The 26,177-nt window shown below is 44.0% G+C and overlaps 2 protein-coding genes across 6 annotated transcripts in view; both read right to left on the reverse strand.

Annotated features, from left to right (window-relative positions):
* Positions 1-9,478: 9,478 nt before the first annotated feature.
* Positions 9,479-26,177, reverse strand: part of ABTB3 (ankyrin repeat and BTB domain containing 3) — a 279,212-nt gene continuing 262,513 nt past the window's right edge. For 2 of the 4 annotated variants that reach the window (XM_005300806.5, XM_042843602.2), the window contains 3 exons: positions 19,792-19,860; positions 16,444-16,557; positions 9,479-12,680 (listed from right to left, as the gene is read on the reverse strand). In XM_005300806.5, coding sequence (XP_005300863.2) covers positions 12,471-12,680; positions 16,444-16,557; positions 19,792-19,860 — 393 coding nt within the window. In that variant the 3' untranslated portion in view covers positions 9,479-12,470. Of the gene's footprint in view, positions 12,681-16,443; positions 16,558-19,791; positions 19,861-26,177 lie in introns of those variants that run through there. The other 2 variants (XR_010597867.1, XR_006172874.2) reach the window with 2 other exon arrangements.
* The window catches only part of CRY1 (cryptochrome circadian regulator 1), a 440,250-nt gene continuing 436,265 nt past the window's right edge, over positions 22,193-26,177 (reverse strand). For both annotated transcript variants that reach the window (XM_065581567.1, XM_065581559.1), the window contains one exon: positions 22,193-22,381. The gene's annotated coding sequence lies outside the window, so the exon portion shown is untranslated. The remainder of the gene's footprint in view (positions 22,382-26,177) is intronic.

The raw sequence follows: 26,177 nt of genomic DNA on the forward strand, positions 1-26,177 counted from the left end.
AACCTGAAATCAAAGGTTTTTTAACCCCTGCTTTGATTTCCATGGTGATGCTCTCATCCTTTTGAATATCTCTTCCCAAAGCATACTTCTTTTGTGATACCTATTAGTATTTAACTGCCACCTAGTTTATACCCTTGCTGCAGCATTATATGATAACTCCAACTACTGATCACCCAGGTCTTTATGTATCCAAATTGTCTAGTTATGCCCAGATCCTACAAAGACTTATTATGCACATGCTGAGTTTTAAGCACGAGTAGTCTCACTGAAGTCAAATTGAATGTGCCGGATCAGGGCTGTAGACTGAATGCTTCTTGGAGCAGGGACCATGTCTTTTCCATGTTCTGTACAATGACAATCATATTATAAGTGCTGAACTAGAAACCGTCAGAATTTCCAGCTGTAATATCCATAGAATCATAAGATTCCTGGGACCCTGTTACTGGAAGAATCTCAACATTATTGGTGTTTGAATTATACAGAGAAATATCTGAACTGGAGAAGGAAAAACAAAAAACACTCACAGCACCATTTCCTAAGCTAGAAAAACTGAAATTTTTATTGAACAGGGATGGTTCATAAACACACTCAAAAGAGCTCCACCTGCTGTTCCGGAGTATTCATTGCAATCTGATAAACCTTTGGAGGGAGCGGTATAAAATAGGATTAGAATATGAATCTGCTATATTTATTAATAACTTTGCCTCTCAAATACAGAACTGTCAGCTATTATTTAAAGTCTGAAAATATACTACAATTGTTATAATTTAAATCAAACCTTTGAAATAACAAATGTACAAAAAAGGCAGTCAATGTATTAACTTTAAACATTTTAAATCAATAGAACACATTTCCCAGAAGTAAACATAGAGCAAACAGCTATTTATGGTGTTTACAAGCCACCCAAAAGTTATAAACGTCAAGTGCCAAATGACTAGATAGTTGCTGTAGCTCTCATAAAGCCATATTAATATTTCACTTTAAACAGGTCCCTAAACTGAAAAATGTGCTGCATGAAAAGCTGAAAATAAAGCATTTACTATCCAAAGGCAAGAGAAAACTACATTTTTTAGCGCCTGATCCAGCAAAGCATTTAAGCAGATGCTTAACTTTAAGCATGTGAGTGGTCTCACTGAGGTTAAGGGGCCTACTCGTGTGTTTTAAGTTAAGCACATGCTTTTCTGGATTGGGGCATTGGTTCCATTTTTTAAAAAGGGGCTAACAGCATGACCTTTTCAAAGATGAAGTCAAGCATTGCTATAGCGAGCCTAAAAAAGTATAGGCCTGTCAATTGGCATGAATAAATAAGTTTGTAAATTGCATAAAAATGAATGTCATTTGCATGCCTGCTTGTTTAGTGAAAGTTGGTGATATTTTCACTGCACTGAAAATGGCCCTTTCGGTAGTTGTGCTCACATCTGAATATGAAAGCCCATGCTACATACACCCAAAAATAATATGACAAATTTACTATCAATAAAAACATATTTTAATGCCAACAACTAATAAAAGTTCATATTCCAATATTGCTCACAACAATAATATACAATTTGCACAAAACATGGCTGTCCAACAAGAATATTTTGCAGGCTATTATATATATATATATAAATTTTTTCCCCCCCTTAAAGAATTATATGCCAGAGTTCATGCAAAGAAATTAAAAGCAGTAACACAACATGAGCAATCAGTTGTTTTTTTTTTACAAATGATCAAACCCATTCAATACAGAGACGTTAGGAAATAGATAGGTATATACACACTGTTTTGTTGTGGTCTTTTCTGTGTTACATTAAATCATGGGTTCCTTCTTACCACACCAGGTCCCTATTAAAGACTGATTCAAATAGGATTTTGAGTTCTCCACCCACGTGGACCACCAGAAACTCAATAACTTCCCTTCTACTTTACATGACTATGAAGGAGGCTCTTATCCACTGGCCAGGAGTGTGGGCAAGCAACCTTCTCCAAAGCCAACCTCTGTCCTGATCCATAGTCATAACCACTTTTGTAGTGGGTGGCTATCACTCCATCCCTCCTATTTTTGACTGGCCCCAAGGATGATGTGCTTGGCCTCCAGCAACCTTTAGAGTTGGAAACCCAAGACTAGAGAACCTGGAGCTCCTAAACAGCAGTGCACAGCACTGCCACCTAAGTAACCAGATACGTACAGTGAACGACATGTATTCTCTGGTTTGAAATTTACATATAATATACACTAATAAAGCTATCCTAGCAAGGTGCAAGTTTATTATTCTCTGGTGTGTTCCCATGAAGTTTGATTTTGTTTTGTTTTGTTTGGCCTTCACACAAAGCTACCAACAGCATTTACACAAGAATGGTCTGTCTGTCTGATAAATATAGTTCATCATGTGGCCCCAATTATGCAGTCCCTACAAAGGAAAACACCTATTGACTTCACTGGGAGTTTTGCTTACATACTGGACTGCTCCCAGCGAGCTAAATTCATCTCTGCTATAACTCCTTTGACTTCAGTTCATTTACAACCAGGGTGAATTGGCAGGATGTGTTTTTATCCAGGAAGTAATCAGTCTTACTGAACTGAATTGGGACCTGTGTTCACACATCAGTAAATTTGTACAGTCCATGGGCCAAATCTTGCTCTCCATAATTTTGATGGGACTACTTCTGTTTGGGCAAGTTAGCAGGGTTTGGCGATATGGGCAAGTATTTAAAGTCTTTTGGCATTATTTCATACTTGCTGGACTCAGGTGCTGCCTCAAAGAGAGAGTTTTTAAAAAAAAAAAAAGATGAAATGTAATTATAGTAAATATTACATATTAACCCTCCCAGCTAAACGGATGTTCATGGAATGTCACTCTCCTGAAATTAAAATTGCCATTGTTTTCTCAGGCTAGTCCAATTCATAATAATGCTTCACACCCACACTTGAGCCTGATTCTGCAGCCTGTAAATGTGTGATGCTTCCAGCGAAATCACTGGAAGTTTGAAGGCCCTGAATCACCAGAACACTTAAGTACATGAATAATCCCATCTCTGTTCAGCAAAACTCTTAAGTATGTGCTTAACTTTAATTTTAAACACATGCTTAAGTACCATTGAAACCAATGGATCTTAAGCACATGCTTAAGTATTTTGCTGGAAAGGGATGCTTAAAGTCACACACGTTAAGCATATGCGTAATTAAGCGCCTTTGCTGAATTAAGGCCAATATGCACAAGGATGATAGGATTGGGCCTTCAGGGCATATTCTCCCTTCAGTCCTTATGGGAGCCTCTCATTGATACCAACCACAGTTCTGCATATGGGGAGAGGGGAGAGTATATCCTTTAGCACACTGTTTCTCAACGACAAGTCCATGGGCCGGCGCCGGTCCCTGGGATCTCCCTGACACAGTTTAGGAAGGCAGCAAGCCGGTCCTTGCTATCAAAAAGGCTAAGACACATTGCTTTAGCACAATTTTAAATATTATAGGCCTGATCCAACTCCCACTGAAGTCAGTGGAAGGATTCCCATTGCTGTGATTGGGAGTTAGCTCAGGCCCTAAAATAAGTGTACCTTTTGCACTACTGCAGTTAAATTTCTCTCTAAACCCAGTTTCCCCCATTTCTTAACTTGGTTATAACAATTCACTCAGAAGCTTTGCATACATAGTCTCAAACTAAAAGCAAGTTATTTTACCCTTGAAAAGAAGATCTGGCTAATCAGATTAAAGAAAAAAAAATCCTTGCTGGTTTCAAACGCTCGTTTGTATTTGTACAATGTTAACACTAGATTTACAAAATGACATTTGGCAAGGCATGAATCCTAATCTCACTGGAGATTTTAAAAGACTTAACATCGGAGATTGGGGGTTAAAATATTCTAAAGTGCACTCAGTGAACATGTTTTCAGAAATTTTCCTAAGACATTTTAGCATTTATAATGTGCTAAGGATCTCATTATATGATTGAACACGTAAAGATCCAACAGACTGAATACATTATGCGGAAAGAAAAACCTTCTTTTTAAACTTAAAAAAAGAAAAGAAAACAAGGAAATGAAATAAAAATATTTTAAAGCAGAATTTAGGTTGTGACACAGTTAGACAAAAGCTGCTACATTTAAAATTAAGGCTGGTATCTCATATTAAATAAGGCGTGAGTTAAAAGTAGATTATTCTCCTTAACTTTGAATTTCCTGGGAGTAGACAGCTTGCTCCATAACATTAAGATCTGAACAGTTTTGATATTGGGGAAGATTTTTCAAAAGTGCCTAAGTCCCAATGTCTTTCAATAAGATGTAGACTCCTAAGTCTCTTTTGAAAAAGGGCCTTCAGCTCCTAAATCACCCTTTCAAAAATTGTACCCATTGAGCTAAACTATTGCTTAATCTTTTAAATCATCCATATTTCCCCTATTTTCTGTGCAGTGGCTTTTACTATTGTGCAGTTTGTACAAGCTTAAATGGACAATGAGAAGGGCAAACAAATGTTCCAGATATATTGTTCATTTTAAAATAACTAGAACACTTATATAAACCCAAAAGCCAGTACTTAAATGATGGTTGCATAAAGTAGGACGTCACCTCCTTGTGCTCTGGATAGTATTATCTGGTTGTGCAATTTTTGTTTCCCAATAAAGTAACCTTTTCCATAGAAACCTCATTGAGAGATGGCATATGAGAGCTTCCTGTGCTAGATACAGAAATAATACTAATACTAATAAAAAAGCTCCAACAAGTAATCAAACCATCATTAGTTTTACAAGATGACAGCGAAAAACTGTCTTTTTTCTGCAGGAAGGGTTTGCTGCAGATTTTGTAATCTGAAGTCTTCATGCTACAGTTCTGTTTTATTCTCGGAAAGAATTTTTTCCATCATGGCTTTCTCTCTGGTTTTCGTTTTTCCCTAATAACTTTATAAATATAACTTTTACTGAAATCTGAAAGAGGTAACTGATAGACTTGGACAAGGATGAAGGCAGCAAGCAAGCGTGTCTCATTTACAGTGTTAGCTCTTCTGTGTCACCCAAGCATTGGCGTTGGGATTCTTTCATCTTTTATTTTCTGAAGTAAACGTAAGAACATGCCAGGTCTTCAGAGATGGAGATGGGGAGGTATCTTTCCCTACTTAAGCACATAGACGCTGGTACCCAATTACATACATGCATTTTGCTTTTCTGCTTAGGTTCAACATGATCTACACTTCAGATTCACATGTAGCAGATTCATGGCAAATTGTTTAATGTCTGAATAAGAACTAAAAAATGGGGCCCAATCTACTGGACTTCAACGGGTGTTGCACCAAGCCTTTTGGTTTGTTTTATGAATGGCCCCCACCCTATAATTTGAATTGATTTTTTTTCTAGAATGCCCATTTCTCCCTCATCTAAATTACAAATTACTTTCAATGATCTTATATCAAACATTAAAAAATGTTAACCTATGTACAAAGGTAAGCCCTTTTGGGCAAGTGGAGCTGGAGGTTTAGCTATTCAATTCAATAATGCATATTGCCAAACCCTTAGCATCAGGGAAGGCTGACTGACATTAGCAAGAGATCTCATTACAGACATGATTTCACATCTCATAAGATATACAGTACATTTATTTACTGTCCATCTCTCTCTCACTCACTCACACAAATAAAAAAACAAAAACATTTCACATGTAAAAAACAGAAGACGCAGAACATGAACTGTTCAGATACAGAATATCTGATTTTATAAAGCATCTTTTGTCCCAGACGGTCTTAAAATGCTTTACAGATTCAAAATCTTGCTCTGAGTAGACTCATTCTGTGCAGGTGGTATTACAAGGGGAAGGCTTGCAGATGAGCTGGACTGAAGTATAGTCCAGTAGCCATCTCATTAGTGCAAAGAGGCTGAGGGAACTCTTTTCAGAGTACCATAATGCTGCTCTAAAACGAGCAAGATCCAGACCTCTCTATTGTGTGATGCAGGACACAGTATAGAGGGGTGCATGGGTCCTGACCACATCACCTTGGGGCCATAAAGTACCAGGAGACACATTAGCCAGGCCCTCCACACAGTGCTGAAAAGAGCACTAGGAAAGTATCATACTTTGCTGTGTAGTTGCACCCATGCAATGTAGGATGGGAGTTTGACTTATTATATGCATAATTCTCTCTCACACACAAATGTCTTCATCTACCACTGATATACAAGCAAATGCTAGAGTGAAAGGCAGGTGCTTACAACAGTACATTGCAACGGTACACAGACATTTAGGACAAGAAGTGAATAACATACCCACTTGAAATACACAAGAGGAATTTTGGTAGGCACCATATAATTTCTAAATTGGAGTTTGGCCAAGACCCTGAGGTTGACAGCTCTAACCTACTCTTGTGTAATGTGCCATCAGTTCTTTAATGACCACAAGGGGTCAGGACCTCAGCTTTATGACTCATCTGAAAGATGTCACCACCCATAGCACAGTGCTCTCAAACACCAGGCTAGGGCATTGGTTCAGGGACTGAAAGGGGAAAAGCCACCTTCTGACCCACCAACACTGCCTTCTGAAGCACATGTTTTATTGGAGGTCTAGCCAGCCTTGACCCTACTTAGTTTGGGCTCTCTGATAAGATGAATTATTTTACTTTTATGTAGCACCGTTCATTCTGAAGACTCTCAGGTGCTTCATGATTTAGAGACCTACAGCACCATTGAAATCCAGCCACCACTGGGGCATAGGGCGCCATCCAACTGGCACACAGCTCACTGCACAACAACAGGAGAAAGGGGAACTTTCAGTTAAGGATAATGGGACAAATCCCTGCACTTGAAGCGCTACGTATGTGCTGTTTAAAGGTCTTGTAGAGCGGAGAGGACCAGACTTGATAACATCTCACCTGAACGATACCCCTCCCCCCAACAGTAAACTAGATGGTATTGAATTTATCGATCACAGAGTGATGAAAGGGTCAGTCAATGCTGCTGGGATTGATTATGTGGCTTGAAGGACTCTAGTTAATTTGAACCTTAGATCACTAAGCCATCCTTGCCAGCATGGCTGAGGTGTTATGATTAAGGCCCATTTAAAGAACGAGCTGTTTTCTAATGTGACTGTTTTATAAAGGTCACATCCTTGTATGGCTGAGTGTCCCTGTTTTCTAACTTGCCCTATTTTTAAACATAATTTGTTTCTGCTTGGATATTTCAGGTTGTTTTCTTTGTTTGCTTCAGAAATGTGATAAGAAAAAATAATCTATAACCGCAGTGAGTGGGAAAGGTAATAGAAGTTTTAATGAAAACATAGCAGCGGAAATGATGGAAAGTTGACTGGCCGACGTCAGCCACCAGCCAAAGGTGTTCAGACAAATTCACTCTCTCAGATGCAATGCAGACATTTATACTGACATAGAAAAGTTAACATTTGTTAGAGCTCAACTATCTAGTCAATGGGAGGAGTGCATGCATATTAGAAATGAGAATACAGCGCACTCCATCCTTCGACCTATTAATTTCAATGGGACTATTTCTGGGATAAGGTATTAAGCAGGAGTAAGAGCAGCAATATCAAGCTGGTAATGTTTGTAAAGCATTTTGAGATTCTCAGATTAAAGACACCATGGGCCAAATCCCAAAGTCCTTATTCAGCTTTTACTCCACCCTTATTCACGCAGAACACCGATTGACTTCAGTGCCAGTTTTAACACATACCGACTTCAGGATCTGGTCCTATGTACGAATTATTATTAATATAGAGCTGACTCCTGAGGAAGTCTTGAGTATCTGCAACTTGCATTGATTTGGCCTGTAGTCAATAATATAGGGAAATGGCTTTTTTGTCTAGTATGGCTTGAGCCCTATCTGGAATCTCAATACTGTATAGAAATTTAGGTGTGTTCAATTTAATGACAGCTGTACATATGTCAATAACACACTGACAAGACAGGTCCCAATTGACTTCACTTGGTTTTGTGTGCAGGACTGGGCCCTTAATTTGGTTTTTGTTTTTGAAGAAAAGGCCAGCTCTCTCTCTCACTACTGCACCATTGAAATGTAGCTCATTTCAGTGGGAGCTGAAATCACTGAAAAAAAAAAAATCTTCAAACATCAAACCACAGTACATTTTGGCACAGAACTGGAGGGTCCAGAAAGACTCCCTATTACACCGCATACTGTAATGCATCCAAAAGGGACTAGTACAGTTTTTGGTATGAAGACAACTATAAGTGGATCTTCAACATGAACAGTGTCAGTTTAAAAAGTGGCAGGTGGAAACTTACCAGAGCAGCTCCTGGTAGTGCCAGTGAGAGGCTTTCCACTAATTCCCCATGCACAACTTGGAATATATACATTTATATACTTTGCACAATCAATTCAGTTCTGAGCCAAGAACGTGCATGCAAAGTTTTAGCCTGGAGAAAGGCTCCCTTAGGAAACTGGCCATTTTCTAGAGTAGAAAATATTTGGAAGCCATCTGTTTCTAAGAGATGGAAGGTCTCCAATCTGTGGAGCAGGGAGGATTTGAGTAACTGGGAGATGGTTCTGGAGTTTTCACAGAAAAGAGTACTAACCTTGCTCCCTGATGCACCCAAACTTTCCTATCATATGTTTCCACCCAGCCCACCTCCTCTGCCAGTTTTCAAGCTGATTATGGGGCAATGAACCAAAGGGGAGAGCTGGGTTAGTTGAGATAACATCTGCCAGGGTCAGGGAGGGAACCAGCATGGTTCTAGAACAGGGAGGGAGCTGGCAACAGATTAGGCAAGTGGGTGCGTTCTGGTGACTGCGGGGCAATTAAGGGAGCTAAGAGGAGATTGGGTCTCTTCTAGAGAAGGAAAGGCAGGACTTGCAACTGAGAAGGGTCAAAGTGCCTGTAGATGCCCAGATACCACAGTGATGGGTGACCTTATAAAAACCTAGATGGAAAAAAAAAGCCCTAGATCGTTGTGCAGAGGGAAGGGGAGTGCGAGTTATGATTGAAAAAATTAATACACTTTTTCTAAGGGTTTTAAAAAGAATTTCCAGTTCACCCAACCATCTGAAATTCCTTGGGGGGAGGATAGAGGGAATTCTTCCCCAGAATGGATGAATTATTGCAATCGGTACAGAGATTAATGAACAAAGGCTTTTGTTTCCTGAAATAACAGCACTTTCTAAAGGACACTGATATGTACCACTACGATAATGATTGCTGTATGGAAAGGCCATGTCTTATAGGGATCATGGTCACATTCTAAGTGTTTTTTTGAATGAAATTCACCACAGAGGCTTCTACTGAAATGGAACGATAGCAGTTCCGGTTCGATTGGGTGTGGATCAGGCACCCAGAGGGACTCCAGAATCTGTGCATTGTGGAGCTCAATGGGACCCCAGGTCTGTACCCCCCTGCTTAGCTGAGTCTGGGAATTCTGCCCCCCATTGAAGAACAGGGAGGAAACTCTGTGAGGGAAACCATGCAGTTTTTGCTGCCCTAATAAGCCCTCCCATGAGCTTTTCCACCAGTGTTTGCAAACCAATAACGGTGCAATGTACTCGAATGTATCCATTAATAATAGCTTTAATAGCAATAGACACTGCCACACCAATCAATAGCCAGAATCCTCTTTCAGGAGCATGTTTGATTCCATAGACTTCTATAATCTTGTTCTCCTGTTCATGTTTAGTTGAGAGCAAAGCAAATCCCATGGTAGCAGTAACTTAAATCTGAAGGCTTATGCACTGGAACCCCGAGCATTAGATCGTGCGCAATGTTCCAGATTAATGAGCCCCTGAAGAAGCAAAGGGAATGCACAAATCTATGGGTTGACACAGTCCTGCTGAAGGAGATTTGTGGTGTTTGTTTAGAGGCAGGTACGCTTTGCTGCTACTAGTTTTGGGTCTAATTTTGCCTTGCATGCTCACACAATTCCCTTTTAGTCCATAGTAACCCCTGTGCACAGAGTGAAGGGAGAATTTGTCCCTTTGTTCCTAACAGAATACTTCTAGTGAATGTAATGCTCATGAAAGATGTACTAGAGATAGAGCAAGTGAAGTCCTCTGTTTAGCAGCAGAACAAATACCACAAAGTCAGTGACACTTCAAGCTTACCACAGCTCATCCTATGCGTCTCAGTCCTAACCTAGAGGAGCCAGTTCTCAGGGTGAGACAGGAGAGAAGTCTCCCTTCCCCATCCAGTCTTTGATTTTTTTTGCTGACACTGCCAAAGAAAGTTACACCTATTGTGGTGGATTTCTGTGCTGGTGACATCAGTCTACATCAACATTCCAATGAGTAACCCAGGGATATAGGCTCTATATCCCATTACCAATGTCCTGGACCGCTATTAATGTATGCCCTGAAGTCATTGCTACATAAGCAGTGGTTATCATCCTGTTAAGATACCAGATTGCCTAGCTGAATTTATACCTGTGGTTTTACTTCCCACCGAGAAAAATTCTGCTTGTGGATACATGTCTGCAATGCCTGATTACTTTAGTGGGAGCTCTGTGTGTACCTGAGGGTAGAATTTGGCCTACTTGATTACTGGGTAAAAATCTGGAGCATTATAATTTTATATTTAGAGAAGTTAACATTAAGCTGCTGGGTGAGATTTGTTTTTATTATGTAGATTGTTACCAATATGGAAGAATGGGTTTCAGTGAGTGAGGAAGCACACCAAACTATAATATAAGCACCCCCAAGAGTTGCAATTGCATTTATCAGGTTCTTGCTTCTCTAGCATTGCAACATTCACAGAAAAGTAAGTCGCCGGTAGCTAAATGATCTAGACAACATCTTATATGGCATATCATATGCAGAAACAAATTGTCTGATAATTCATTGTTAGGCTGACATGCTGTGTCTCTGAGACATTAATGGTAGTTTAGACAATTTTGTAATTTGTTGCAGATACTGTATAGGCTTTAAAATGATCAAGCATACGGGAGGATTTACAGATCAGAACAATAAAACAGTTTCCTATCATGTTGGTAACTAATGCAAAGACTGTGTTTTCTGAGCATTCCAAAAGCTATAAACATGAAATAGCACCGGACATAAATACTCTAACAAAAGACCAAGAAGTTACCATGCACTGTCAAATTAAAGCTTCTAAAAATCTGTGAACCAGGCACAGTTTCAAAAAGCATGCTAGAAAAGAAATACATGTAATTTTGCCACTGAAAAGATAGCGCCTTTCTCCTACTCTTTACTGAGGTCTTCCCTATGTTTTAAATCAACCGATTCGTGAAAGGTATCATCAAGTACAAGATGTCCAGAAAATTGTGGCACTTAACAGATCTCTCTTGCTAACAGTATGCTGCAAAATAAATTGAGCCCTGACATTGAACACCTCCATTGTAGATAACCTATACATTCAGAGGATACAGTAAGAAATTATTCTATAGTACATATTTAATAATAATTTAAAAAAGTCTAACTTAGTCACAATCTCTGGCCAGTAGCGAAATATTGACATGTTACTAGAATAAAGGCTGATCTTAACTCTTCCATGTAACAAACAGAAATCAGCATCTTCCAACAAGTCTCTGTGGGAATCATCTCACTACCATTTGCACCAAGAAAAAAAAGTAAATATGCTAATTTCACAAATGGAGTTTGACAAGCAGTCTTGGCAAAACAAAGCACAAACATAACATTTCACAGGTACAGTTACCATGCAAATGCATGTTGAGTTTGTTATTGTTTTTAACCCCAAATCACAATTAGCATGCAGATTTTTATTCCCCAACTACTGTATTAGATATTGTCTTGGTAATGTACCTCTTTGGTGTAACCATAACCATTTAGGCAAGATTATACCACCTTAGGAAAGAATACAAGCAAAACCTGCTCATATGTATACAGTATTTACACAGTGTGCCTTTAAAAAACAAAACATGTTACATAGATTCGCAAACACAACTCTGTCAAAAATGAATTTTTAAGCTTAAGAAATAGATTTTAAACTACAAGGCCACCCCATTTGTTATGAACAATTTTAAAAAGTTCCCACCCCTAAAAATTTGCCAGTATATTTCCTCATTTATAACAGTCTTACCAACTCTCTAACACAGTTGACCCTTATGAAACAGCAACTAACAAATCTTACGTTTCTTAAATGCACAATAGAATGGACTCTGGGATAGGTACAGTACAGTTCTTAAATGTATAACATGGTGGAGCAGAATAACCTTAAATAACCCATTTGTCATTTTAAGTGGTCCATGGCATCTTTGTTCAGGCAGAGGCTTCTGCTGTTCATTGGTGAGTTCTGGCTTTTGTTGGCATTAGCTCCAAGACCACACTTTTGCATTCAGAACTGAACATAACAGTAATTCACAGAATAGTGCTATATCCTTGTTTCTCAAAAATGGGTAGGAGCCATATGTACAGTATTCCCTCATCTAAGTGAGGCTGCAGCCTAAAAGCAGCACCTTTGGCCAACAAAAAAAAAATATTCCAATGTGAAGCAGAATTTTGTATGTTCATTTAAGCAACTGCAACGGGAGCCTGAACTCGCAGTGTCTTTTCTGAGCGCGATCTCCTTCCTGACCTTTATACAACGGAGCCCTTCGAAGAAGACAAATGAATTGACTGAATCCGTGTCGCCAACGTCCTCTGTAAGTCTTGTAGTACATTCTGACCAGACGTGTCTCCATTCTTGTCATACAACAGCTGTTTGAAAGCTTCATTTTCAATGAGGACCATCATATTTTTTAGAAAGTAGCCTTCACAATAGGAGGATAGTTCTGTGACTCCGAGAAACTACAAAAAGTGGGGATTAAAGAAAGGTAACCACTCTGATAGGTATGGGTCAATAAATACTGTTCATGAGAAGTAAAGATTACAAACTGCACACAAACTATACAAGCTACCTTTTTCAGATGGGAACATTGACACCCACATATATGTGTGTGTCAAGTGATATGTCACGTTGTTTGCTTCGAATGACAAATTCCAGACTTAAGACTATGTCAAAAAATTAAGGTCACCTTGGAGGCAAAATTCCAAGTTCAGGCCCCATACAAATCAATGGGATTTTTGTCATGGATCTCATTGGGGCCAGGATTTGGCCCCATAGTTTCCACCACCAAAACCAGTAGATTTGGGGAGATCTACCAGAGGCCAGGTCTATCAAGACTGTCTTCCAGCATTCCTGCCAAGCATGATACACCTGACTGGCACCACCATCAGAAGTAACTGCATAAAGATATGTACTCTTGGCCTGGGGTGAAATAACTCCAGTTGGAAAATGGCTGCTATGTGTACAGCATGTGAAGTATGTTGTTTTTGGGACCACTAGATTCCTTTACACTCAATGTATCCCATCTTGCTTGCGAGTAAGCAAGCGCTAAATGATCCACTAGAGCACAGGAAGTAGCAGTTGCCTCATAAGAAGTAGTGAGCAAACGGCCTGATCCTGATTTTATGCAAGTAGTAGCCCTGAGCATTCCAGTCAACGACTAGGCCCTAAGCGTGTTCTGCGAAGTATACAGAAAAATGCTCCATGGAGCCACCAGCCTGGGCAAACTCCTGGTGTGTTTGAGCTCTGAGAACAAATGGAAAGCTTTGGACTTGCTAGTGGATGGAGGCCTATGCAACCCATAACTGTAGATGGCTTTTCCTATCTTTAGCCTTGGGATCTTTACTCTGTTTGCAGAGTCTAGAAAGTAGGGTCAATAGTACAGGCCCACCACTAAATTAACATAATCTGTGGATGACACAAATGTTGTCTACAAAAAAATGGGACAGTTCACGGCAGGTTAGGAGCTTTCTAGAGGAGAGCATTATTTTGGATTCGGAAGGTCAGATGCTCAGCTGGTGTAAACTGAAGTAGCTCCATTGAAGTCAGGGAGTTGTGTTAATTTACACCATCTGAGGATCTGGATCAGAGATTGGATTACTTTTCTTTGGTGGATTTATACTGTTCTCTTAAGATTTCACTCCATTCTTCTTTACTCCTCCTTCCATTCTCTTTACTCACTATTTCAATATGCAGTACATTGCAGTGAGGAAATAATATATTTTTCTTTTCTTTCTTATTGTTCATCTGATCCCCAGCCGGCATGTTGGGGAAGTGCTGAGTATTATGTGTACTCTCAAAACTCCTATTGACCTCACTGGAAGTTTGGGATATGCATGGAAAGCATGACTGTTACCTTGTAGAAACTAATCAACCAGTGTCACCAATGCAATTTGCCAAATCACATGGCTTTTCTCTGGAGAGAACACACAGTAAAGAGAACCTTGAGTAAAAATGAAAACTTGAAAGCTATGCTAATCAAATGACCATTTCTTCCTAGGGTCCTTTACAATCACAGGAATGGAAAGTCCTCAGCAACCATCCAAATGAACTGAATATTCAGAATATAACACTATCCCATGCCACAGAGTTAACTAATGCACTGTGATATGGGGACATTGTATGCCAGCAGAAGACAAGAAATGGAGGCTGCTTGTAAAACCTGCATTCTGAGTAGGGTGAGAAGAATTGAATAGAATGAAATGTGAACGATTTAACAATTTACAGATCATCAAGTCTGAAGTGAAGGGTCTTGGTCTCACAAGTCTATCATGTAGACACACCTTCAACTGCCAGAATTCAGCGACAGCTCCATGCATTGAGCACTTGCTGGATCTGGCCCACAGAAGTGAACTAGGGCCCAGATTCAGCATGTGCCTAACCTTGCCTTCAATAGGGTTACTCACATGCTTAAGTGCACTGCTGAATTGGGGCCTAGAGAGACAAAAAATCCAGTGTAGCTTATCTCACTTTAGAAGAAAAGGCCCAAGAGCTGAAATCAAAATTGAAATGATTCTTTTTATCTAGGATTAAAACCCCCTGCTAAATCCAGAAGTTGTCTCTCTCGCAAGCTGGGAAATAAATCAGGTGCCTTTCAAAGTGGAGGATGCTTCTGTTCCTTCATTTGTTTCTATCACAAAAGACAGGCCTCTAGATACACTTCATATATAACTCATTTTCAGGAATGAAATGTTTTCCTATTTCAAAAGCTGATGGCACACCAGTGCATAGCATTATCTATAGGGAATACATGATTGTGAGAAATGAAGATTTGATCAGCAGGAGTTGGGAATGGCCTGTGTTGTGGAGCACCTCAAATGAGTGCTGATCAAATCCCCAGGTCACACCACACCATTACATCTTTTGTATGTGCCACATCTTACAGAAAAATAATTTTAGGTATACTTGTAACATATTTTTATTGGGACTATTTTTGTATCCCTCCACCTTCCAAGCCTTAGTTAATGTGAGTTCCACTATAAAATGCACAAAAGGAGAGGAAAAAATAAAACCGAGAAATGTAAAACACTCCCCCAAATGACTTAAAGTTGTTTTTCTAAGGCTTGGTCTACACTAAACCCCCAAATCGAAGTAAGGTACGCAACTTCAGCTACGTGAATAACGTAGCTGAAGTCGACGTACCTTACTTCGAACTTACCGCGGTCCACACCCGGCAGGCAGGCTCCCCCGTCGACTCCGCGTACTCCTCGCGGCGAGCAGGATTACCGGAGTGGACGGGGAGCACTTCTGAGTTCGATTTATCGCGTCCAGACAAGACGCGATAAATCGAACCCAGAAGTTCGATTGCCTGCCCCCGAACCAGCGCGGTAAGTATAGACAAGCCCTAAGTCTAAAAATGTCATGCTTTAATGTCCTATAATTCAGGACCCCTGGGAGGACTATGGAATACTGGATTCCATTGGGAAGCTGGGCATTTTCCCTCTCCAATGATATAAAAGTCTCACTACTATCCCTGCAGGACATTAGGCTTTGACAATGTGTCATTTTTAGATACAGAAAAGCTGTCAGCTACTAAGGCCGAGAATCACTCATCCTGAACTTCCAGTGAGGGTAATGTTAGTGGGAATATCCCCATTTGCGAGAGGAAGGAAGACAAGTTTACTTTTTTTTAAAGGCAACTGTTTGAAATGGCTTAGGGCAGGGGTGGCCAACCTGTGGCTCTGGACCCACACGTGGCTCTTCAGAAGTTAATATGCGGCTCCTTGTATAGGCACTGACTCCGGGGCTGGAGCTACAGACGCCAGCTTTCCAATGTGCCGGGGGGTGCTCACTGCTCAACCCCTGGCTCTGTCGCAGGCCTGCCCCCACTCCACCCCTTCCCGTGCCCTCCCCTGAGCCTGCCATGCCCTCGCTCCTTTCCCTCCCCCACCCAGAGCCTCCTGCATGCCACGAAACAGCTGATCGGGAGGTGCGGGGAAGGTACTGATCGGCGGGGCTGCCGGTGGGTGGGAGGCACTGGGAGTGGGGGGCTGATGGGGGGCTGCTGACGTATTACTGTGGCTCTTTGGCAATGTACATTGGTAAATTCTGGCTCCTTCTCAGGCTCAGGTTGGCCACTCCTGGCTTAGGGGTATGGAATGTTAAAATAAGTCCCAGTGAGATGGCCTATTGGGACAGATGATGAGGTCATAGCTTTGTGACAAATTGCACAAGCACACTGGGGGTGTAGAGAGACATGCATGTGCACACATACAGGTGTCTTACCTTGGCATGATTATAAATATCCACACAACTTTCTGTGTTTATACTTTTTGCACAGATGATCTCACAGTGTCGTTGCAAAGCTTCAAGCTGGAAGAATTTAGCAGCAGAGAGAAGCTAAACAGCAGAGAAAAAAAAGTGTTAGAAGTGCTGAACAGGGCAGTATTAAACAGTATCATTTCCTTGCTACTTTATTACATTTATACACAGACTTATAATTAATTAAGTTTCATTTAATTTATCAGTCATTTCACTGCCATAATAAGAAAAAGTTCTTTTGCTGATTTTACCCTTTTCAGTGTTACAAAGGGAAATAACATAACAGCTCAGACTATGATGAGCAGCTGTCGGTAAGTGATGAGTGGCAAACAGAGCACTCAGATCCAGATGCTGCCATTTTTGGGGTGCGGGGACAGAAGTGTATAAGTTCCCCTGACCTCAGGGCACTATCGAGGAAGCAGCATAACCATGAAAGCCTACAGCCCTTCCAAAAATGTGACTCTGAATGGAAGAATCTGCACAGCTACACATTAGAAACAAATAGCCAGGGTTCAACCCTGCTTTTTGCAATAGCACAAACAGAAGTTATGGGCTTGATGCAGGAATTACAGGTTGAAAACCTATGGCAGGTGTTATGCAGGTGGTCAGATTAGACCATTGCAATAGTCCCTTCTGGCCTTAAAATCTACAAAACCAAGTGGGTTCAAACCTCTTCTCTCAGCCGGTGGAAGAGGGTAGTGCAGGCAGAGCTCCACTCAATCCCTCTTCTGGCTGGGGGGAGACAACAAGCTCTGCTGGGTGAAATCCTGGTTCCACAGAAATCCACAAGAGTTTTGCCACTGACTTTTATGGGGTCAGGATTTCACCTGCTGCCTCTTTTCCTTGCTGTCTGGCTTGTGAAAGAGCTCCTGCTCTACTTTTTCTCCTTCCAAATGTGGTCCCATTGCCCCTCCTTTCTTGCTTAGAAGGTAAGCAGGGGTTCTTCAGCGCTACGCAGTTTGCTCTGATCAATACACATATATCAGGTTGAGCTGGGAGCTCTATCTTTAGGCATTTACATAGCACTTATCACTGGGAATACCCAACAAAGTGCTGCTCAGTGGAACCCAACAGTGCCCTCACACTGCAAGCCAGGGCTGTTAGGAAAAAACTGTTAGAAAGTTGTTCTGGCCCTGTCCATCCACTCACCTCCAGCTCTAGTCTAATCCCCTAAATAAATCCCAAATCTGGAAAATCTGCAATGCTGATGTGACAGCAGCCAGCTGGCCCCAATTATGAATCGCAGCAAAGATTTCAGTATTTCCTGTGCTTCTTGTTACCACATTTATAATAAAGCAAGTTGCTAAATATAACTTTAGAAAACTAGGGCTGTATCCAGGCTCCAGCTGCCACCGTGGCTCAAGGAGTCAGACCTGTGGTCCACAAGGGCTCTTAAACCACAGGAAACAAAGGGAATCCTGAGGGATTAGGAGCCTTCTCTTAGGCAGCTGCATAGTCTTTACAAGGCTGTTCAACAGCGCCCCCCCCCCCCCTTTTGTCCAACACAGCTGCCATATTTGACAGTCAAGCCCATGGGAATGCCCTCAGAGGAGACCATGTGCCGGACTTGGACACCCATATAAGTCAACTGTTGGGGAAGTCTCTCTCTCTCTCTCTATATATATATATACACACAGAGAGGGCCATATGCCGGACTTGGACACCCATATAAGTCAACTGTTGGGGAGGTATATATATGTGTATATATATATATATATATATATATATACACACACACAGAGAGAGAGAGTCTTGATTCAGAAAGAGGTATGGGGCGTTACCTAGTTGATTATGTGTATAGATCTATATCTGTAAAGCTGTTGTCCTATCTAGTTTGAGAACACTTTTTGCAGGAAGCGTTAGGGTTTATAGGCCTCTTTGCAAAGTTGTGGGAATGAATTTGAAAAATAGCTGGTTTTAGTAAGAGAAAGGAAGTTAATTCAAGTGAGCTTAGTTAAAACTGCACCGAACTGGAGAGGACTAATTCCAGTTTTGTCTACTTATACAAATACTTCCCCCTCCAAAACTTCCTCAGCGGGATTATTATAAGGGTTACGATACCCACCAAAATAGACTCTCATTGGCCAATCATACCCAATTGCTGCTAGTTTCTAGTAGCGCTATCTCTGTCAAAACTCACCTTTGCTTGGGTGTCTCACACTGCACAATAACATAGTGGCAGATTCTATATAATCTGTGCACTATGATTTTTACCAGCTGTATAAATATCAGTGATTTTAATATTTAGTGTCCTATATTAGTTTTACCTGATATAACCTGAATGCTGTGGATATGAACGCTTCCAGCTCCGACTGGCGAGGAATTTGCCCAAACATGCCTTTATTTGTGTTTTATTGGGAGCCACTTGGTTGAACAATGGTTGATAATAACAATGCACAGAATTTTGGAAGGAGGTCACTTAAAATCCATACAGTTATGCACATTTGATTGGTGTGAGGATGAGGGGGAAGATGACAACGTGTAACTGGACTCCTTGGACAGGAGGATAAGCTTTTGAGATAAAAAAAGATTCCTCCTTCCCTCCATCTCAGGAGGCAGTTTAAGGTCCAATTCAGCAACACAGTTAAGCATATGGCTACTTGAAGCTGAACTTTGACTTCAATGGAACTACTCACATGCTTAAAGTTAGGCATATGCTTTCATATCTTCCTGAATGAGGAACTACACATGAGATTATTCTGATTTTCTGGACATCTGACTCCTAGCTAACAACCCCAGAGACACAGCTTGGAAAGGGGAATAGACTGATTTAGCGGCAAGAGACATCCTATTAAGACTAAAGGAATGAGGCTGTTGTACCATGGTGAGGGGAATATTTCCATATTTTGTAACACAAGCTTTTTGCTCTACTAGAAGAGTTTCTCAGAGTGTCTGGCCAGATGTTTTAGTTCAAATTATCTTTTGCTTTGGGATTTTTCTTTCTCTTTTCTGTCCTATGTCCAATAAAACCTACTTTTATTTACGTTAACTGGAATTGGGGGTGGAGGCCACAAGCTGGGTATTCACAGTGGTGGCACCTCAGTGAGGATCGACTATGAACTCAGGGAAGCAGGAAGAAGTGGTGGAGAGAGAGTCTGAGACTGGAGTAAGAAATGAAAGCAGGTTTTCATTCCTTTCCTCAAAAAGTGCAGACACATGCCACTCAAGACATGGGGAAAACTAAACCACCTGGTGAAGAGTTCTTTGCTGTTTGCCAACACTTGATAGAGACCATTTCCATGTGCAGCTATGTGAACACTGGAGAGATCACTTATTGTAACTCCCATCGGAATGAAGTAAAATATTTCTTACCTCCATTATTTCATTATTCTTAATTAGGAGTGATTCTGCACCGCCATAGTAAAGATACTGCATAACCAGCTGAAACAAAACAAAGAGACTGTTTGCTTATGAAAAGCAATCCCAGACAACAAATGTTCACTACATACAGTAACTCCTCACTTAGGGTATGTCTACACTACGGGATTAATCCGAATTTAGATAATTCGGATTTGAGAAACAGGTTGTATAAAGTCGAAATGAATGCGGCCACACTAGCACATTAATTCGGTGGTGTGCGTCCAAGTACTGGGGCTAGCGTCGATTTCTGCACCGTTGCACTGTGGGTAGCAATTCCATAGCTATCCCATAGTTCCCGCAGTCTCCCGCGCCCATTGGGATTGTGGGTTAAGATCCCAGTGCCTGATGGGACAAAAAACATCGTCGCAGGTGGTTCTGGGTACAGCCTCACTTCCTCCCTCCCTCCCTCCCTCCCTGCATGAAAGCAACGGACGGCAGACAACCATTTTCGCGCCTTTTTTCCTGGGTGGGTGAACACTGCAGACTCCATACCACGGCAAGCATGGAGCCCGCTGAGGTCAAGACAGCACTCATGAATATTGTAAACACCTCGCGCGTTCTCGTGGAGTTTATGCTGAGCCAGGACCAGAAAAACGAGGAGAGGAGGCAGCGGCAGCGGCAGCGCAGCGACAAGCATGATGAGGACATGGACACGGACACGGATACAGAATTCAGTGAAACCACAGGCCCCGGTGCTTTGGAGATCATGTTGTTAATGGGGCAGATTCTAAACATGGAACGCCGATTCTGGGCAAGGGAAACAAGCACAGACTGGTGGGACCGCATAGTGTTGCAGGTCTGGGACGATTCCCAGTGGCTGCGGAACTTTCGCATGCGTAAGGGCACTTTCATGGAACTTTGTGACTTGCTGTCCCCTGCCTTGAAACGCCAGAATACCAAGATGAGAGCAGCCCTCACAGTTGAGAAGCGCGTGGCGATAGCCCTGTGGAAGCTTGCAACGCCAGACAGCTACCGGTCAGTCGGGAATCAATTTGGAGTGGGAAAATCTACTGTGGGGGCTGCTGTGATGCAAGTAGCCAAAGCAATCACTCAGGTGCTGCTACGAAAGTTTGTGACTCTGGGAAATGTGCAGGCCATAGTGGATGGCTTTGCTGCAATGGGATTCCCTAACTGTGGTGGGGCGATAGACGGAACCCATATCCCTATCTTGGCACCGGAGCACCAAGCCACCGAGTACATAAACCGCAAGGGGTACTTTTCAATGGTGCTGCAAGCACTTGTGGATCACAAGGGACGTTTCACCAACATCAATGCGGGCTGGGCGGGAAGGGTTCATGACGCTCGCGTCTTCAGGAACACAACTCTGTTTAAAGGGCTGCAGCAAGGGACTTACTTTCCGGACCAGAAAATAACCGTTGGGGATGTTGAAATGCCCATAGTTATTCTTGGGGACCCAGCCTACCCCTTAATGCCATGGCTCATGAAGCCATACACAGGCAGCCTGGACAGGAGTCAGGAGCTGTTTAACTACAGGCTAAGCAAGTGCAGAATGGTGGTAGAATGTGCATTTGGCCGTTTAAAAGGCCGCTGGAGATCATTATTGACTCGCTCTGACCTCAGCCAAAGAAATCTCCCCATTGTTATTTCTGCTTGCTGTGTGCTCCACAATCTCTGTGAAAGTAAGGGGGAGACCTTTATGGCAGGGTGGGAGGCTGAGGCAAATCGCCTGGCTGCTGATTACGCGCAGCCAGACACCAGGGCGATTAGAAGAGCACACCATGAAGCGGTGTGCATCAGAGAAGCTTTAAAAACCAGTTTCATGGCTGGCCAGGCTACAGTGTGAAATATCTGTTTGTTTCTCCTTCATGAAAACCCGCCCCCTTTATTGACTGATTTTCTGTAAGGAACCCACCCTCCCCCTTCCCCCAGCTTTCTTTCAAACCAAATAAAGTCACTATCATTTAAAAATCATTTATTCTTTATTAATAGATTAGAAAAAGAGGGAGGGAACCCGGGTGGTATTTGGGAGGAGGATTACTGGGAAGGAAAAAGCCACAAAGAAAAGGTTAAAAAAATGACAGCCTTTTGCTTGGGCTGTCTACTGGGGTGGAATGGGAAGGTGTACGGAGCCTCCCCCCCCGCGTTCTTACACGTCTGGGTGAGGAGGATACGGAACATGGGGAGGGGGGAGGGTGGAACAGGGGCTGAAGCGGCAGTCTGTTTTCCAGCAGCCGTTCCTGAACCTCCACCAGACGCTGGAGCAGCCCCAGCGTTGCTTCCTTCATCCTCTGGTCTTCCTGACGCCACCTCTCATCTCGAGCGTCTCTCCTCTCCTCACGTTGGTCTCTCCTCTCCTCACGTTGGTCCCTCATGTCCTCACGTTGGTCCCTCCTCTCCTCACGTTCACTGACTTCTTTCCTATACTTTGAAACTGTTTCCTTCCACTCATTCAGATGAGCTCTGTCACTCCTGCTGGATTGCATAATTTCAGAAAACATCTCTTCTCGCGTCTTTTTTTTACGACGCCTTATCTGTGATAACCTTCGGGATGGAGGAGGGAGGCTTGAGGAATTTGCAGCTGCTGTAGGGAGGGGAAAAAAGAGAGAATTGTTTTAAAAGCTACATTTTGCAGAACAATGCTTATACTCTTTCACGGTGACCAACACTGTTCACATTACATAGCACATGTGATTTCTGTGCAAGGTCGCATTTTGCCTCTTAATGCTGAGTGCCTGTGGCTTTGCTGCTAGAGATCACAGGTCTGGGCAACAGAATTCTGCTTGCATGCGGCCATGGTAAGCCATTCTCTTACAGCTTCTGCGCCCTACTTTCCCACATACCAAGCATAGCTTGTAGAGTGCTGCAGAAGCCTGGCCAATCTCAGCCAGTTGGGGGGGGGGGGGGGGAGTGTGGTGGGGCTTGTCTGGGCAAGTAGAGTGCTGCGGTTTTTCTGTTAACATTCAGCAGCACCAGAAAACAAACTAACCACGGTACCCCTCCCCCCCACCGCGTGGCTGGTATCAGGGAAGATCCCTACAGGCACCAAACTAATCCCCCCCCCACCGCCGCCCCCCCCCCCTCGCCATGAATTCTCTGGGATGATCACAGTACCCCTCCCCCCACCGCGTGGCTGGTAACAGGGAAGATCCCTGCTAGCCAAACGCGAAAAACTCAGGGCCAATTTCCCATCTGCGCTTGGCTAACTGCAGGGAAGGATTTATTTTCCGCCACAGGCAAACAGCCCAGTAGGAACGGCCACCTCTGTCCCCTTAATTAAGTTCCCGTATTTCAACCAGGTTACCAGGAGTGATATCACTCTCCTGAGGATTACACAAGAAGATAAAGAACGGATGTTGCTTGAATGCCAGCAAACACCGGGACCATACGCTGCCAGGCTTTGTCAGGCAATGATACCAGATTACTTGCTGCAAGCATGGCGTGGTCAAGTGTCCTACCATGGAGGAGGGAATAAAGATGCACTGCCCAGAAACCTTCTGGCAAGGCTTTCGGAGTACCTCCAGGAGAGCTTCATTGAGATGTCCCTGGAGGATTTCCGCTCCATCCCCAGACACGTTAACAGACTTTTCCAATAGCTACAGACTTTTCCAGTAGCTGAACTGACCGCGAATGCAAAGTCAGGCAAAGTAATCATTAAAAACCGTTTGCTTTTAAAACAAGTTTTATATTTTAAAAGGTAAACTCACCTGAGGTGCCTTCCATGGGGTCAGAGTCTTGGGTACTGGCTTGGGAGGCTTGGGAGGCTTGGGAGGGTACTTCAGTCAGGGTGATAAAAAGATCCTGGCTGTTGGGGAGAATGGAGTGCTGTGTGCTCTCTGCAAGCTCATCCTCCTCCTCCTCCTCCTCCTCTACCCCATCGGCAGAATCCTCAGGCGTCGAGACTATCCCCGACCCAGAATCCACGAACACAGGTGGGTTAGTGGTGGCAGCCCCCCCTAGAATTGCATGCAGCTCGGCGTAGTAGCGGCATGTCCGCGGCTCTGACCCGGAGCGACCGTTTGCCTCCTTTGTTTTCTGATAGGCTTGTCTGAGTTCCTTGACTTTCACGCGGCACTGATCTGAGTCCCTATTGTGGCCTCTCTCCATCATGCCCTTGGAGATTTTTTCAAAAATTTTTGCATTTCGTCTTTTAGAACGAAGTTCTGCAAGCACTGAATCCTCTCCCCATACAGCGATCAGATCCAGTACCTCCCTCACGGTCCATGCTGGTGCTCTTTTTCGATTATCAGCCTGCATGGTTACCTGTGCTGATGAGGTATCTGTGGTCACCTGTGCTCTCCACGCTGTGCAAACAGGAAATGGAATTCAAATGTTCGCGGGGCTTTTCCTGTCTACCTGGCCAGTGCATCCGAGTTTAGATTGCTGTCCAGAGCGGTCACAATGATGCACTGTGGGATAGCTCCCGGAGGCCAATACCATCGAATTGCGGCCACACTAACCCTAATTCGAATTGTTAAAATCGATTTTGGCACTACTCCGCTCGTTGGGGTGGAGTACAGAAATCGATTTAAAGGGCCCTTTACATCGAATTAACTAGCGTCGTTGTGTGGACGGTTACAGGGTTAATTCGAATTAAAGCTGATAAATCCGAATTAAAGTCGTAGTGTAGACCAGGCCTTAAAGTCATCCCAGTTAATGTTGTTTTGTTGTTACATTGCTGATCAATTAGAGAACATGCATGTTTAAAGTTGTGCAATACTCCCTTATAACAGTGTTTGGCAGCCGCCTGCTTTGTCCACTGCTTGCAGAAAGAGCAGCCCATTGCAGCTAGCTGATGGGGGCTTGGAACCAGGGTGGACCAGCAGCCCCCCTATCAGCTCCCCGCTCCCCTAAGTTCCCTGTGCAGCAGCTGCCCAACAGGGTATCAATTGCCGGCAGTTCAGCTGCCCCTCCCCCCATTGCCATGTGCTGCTCCTGCCCTCTGCTGGGGAGCTGCTCCCAGGAGCCTCCGTCTTGCTGTGTGGGGAAGTGGGGGGCTAATGTCAGGGTGTCTCCCTCCCCCCTGCTCCTGCCCCCCCGCTTACCCCACCTCTATAGAGCAGGAGGGGACACGACAGAGCTCAGGACGGAGAGAGCTTGTTGGCAGCAGCTGCTGTCTCAACTTGCTGATCTACTTAAAAAGGCAATGTACTTAGAATGGGGTCAGCTTACTTAAAGGGGCAATGCGCATCTCTCTCTCTCTCACACACGGTGTGTCTCTGTCTGCCATGCTGTCTCCCCTCCCGCCATTTGTGCTGCCTTGTAGAGTGTGAGGTAGGGTTACCATACGTCCGGGTTTCCCCGGACATGTCCGGCTTTTGGGTCTTTAAATAGCCATCCGGGGGGAATTTTTAAAAAGCTAAAAATGTCTGGGATTTCCCCCTGGATGGCTATTTAAAGACCCAAAAGTGGCTGACAGGGCAGCCGAGCTGGCGGAAAGCGGTACCAGGAGCAGCATGGAGCGGCCGCGAGAGGTGGGTGTGCCTGGGGCTCCCCTTGCCCGCCGAGGGGCGCGGGGTCCTCTGCAGCGCTGCCCGCCGTGGTGCTAGGGCTCTCCCGGGGCTCTGCCCTGCATGCGCCCAGCACCCCCGGGGCTGCTCCTGCCTCCCCGGGCTGGCCCCAGATCCCCTCCCCCGGGGGTTTGGGGTCCTGCTGCGGCTTGTGCCCCTCTGCCTTCTCCGTGGGGCAGGCAGCCCCAGGGGGTTGAGGCCATGCCACCCCTTCCCCAGCTTCCCCCTCCAGCAGCCCCCGCACTGCCCTGCCGGGCCAGTTCAGCCCTCGGCGCCACCGGGTCCTGCCCTGCCTCAAGCAACCCGCCCCTACCATGGGGCAGCCCGGCCCTGGGGGCTGGGGGAGCCGCAGCAAAGCCCTGCCCGGAGCTGGTGCAGGAGACAAGCGGGGCTCTCAGCCCAGGCTCCGGCATCAGCCTGCAGCGGGGAGCGGAGGCTCCGGCATCAGCCTGCAGCGGGGAGCGGAGCCACCCCCTGCCAGCTTGGCTCAGCCCAGCCCCACTCTTAAAGGGACCCGGACCCGGGCTCGGCCCGGCCCGGGGCATGTGGAGGTGTCACCTCACCCCCCGCCTGGGGGGCCCGGCGAGGGGGGTGCTCGGCACCCTAGCTCTCCTCCGCAACCTCCATAGTCAGCTTCTCTGCAGGCAAAGCTTGCCGCTCCCGCCGCCCCAGCTTACCTGCTGCCTGCCTGTCTGTTTCAGGCTTCCCGCAAACATTTGATTCGCGGGAAGCAGGGGAGGGGGAGGAGCAGGGGGCGGAGCGTTCAGGGGAGGGGGCGGAGTTGGGGTGGGAACTTTGGGGAAGGGGCGGACTACAATATGGTAACCCTAGTGTGAGGCTACATTAACAACAATGTTTTAACCCTTGAAG

This window comes from Chrysemys picta, chromosome 1 (genome assembly GCF_011386835.1).
Source record: "Chrysemys picta bellii isolate R12L10 chromosome 1, ASM1138683v2, whole genome shotgun sequence".
Taxonomy (NCBI): Eukaryota; Metazoa; Chordata; order Testudines; family Emydidae; genus Chrysemys; species Chrysemys picta.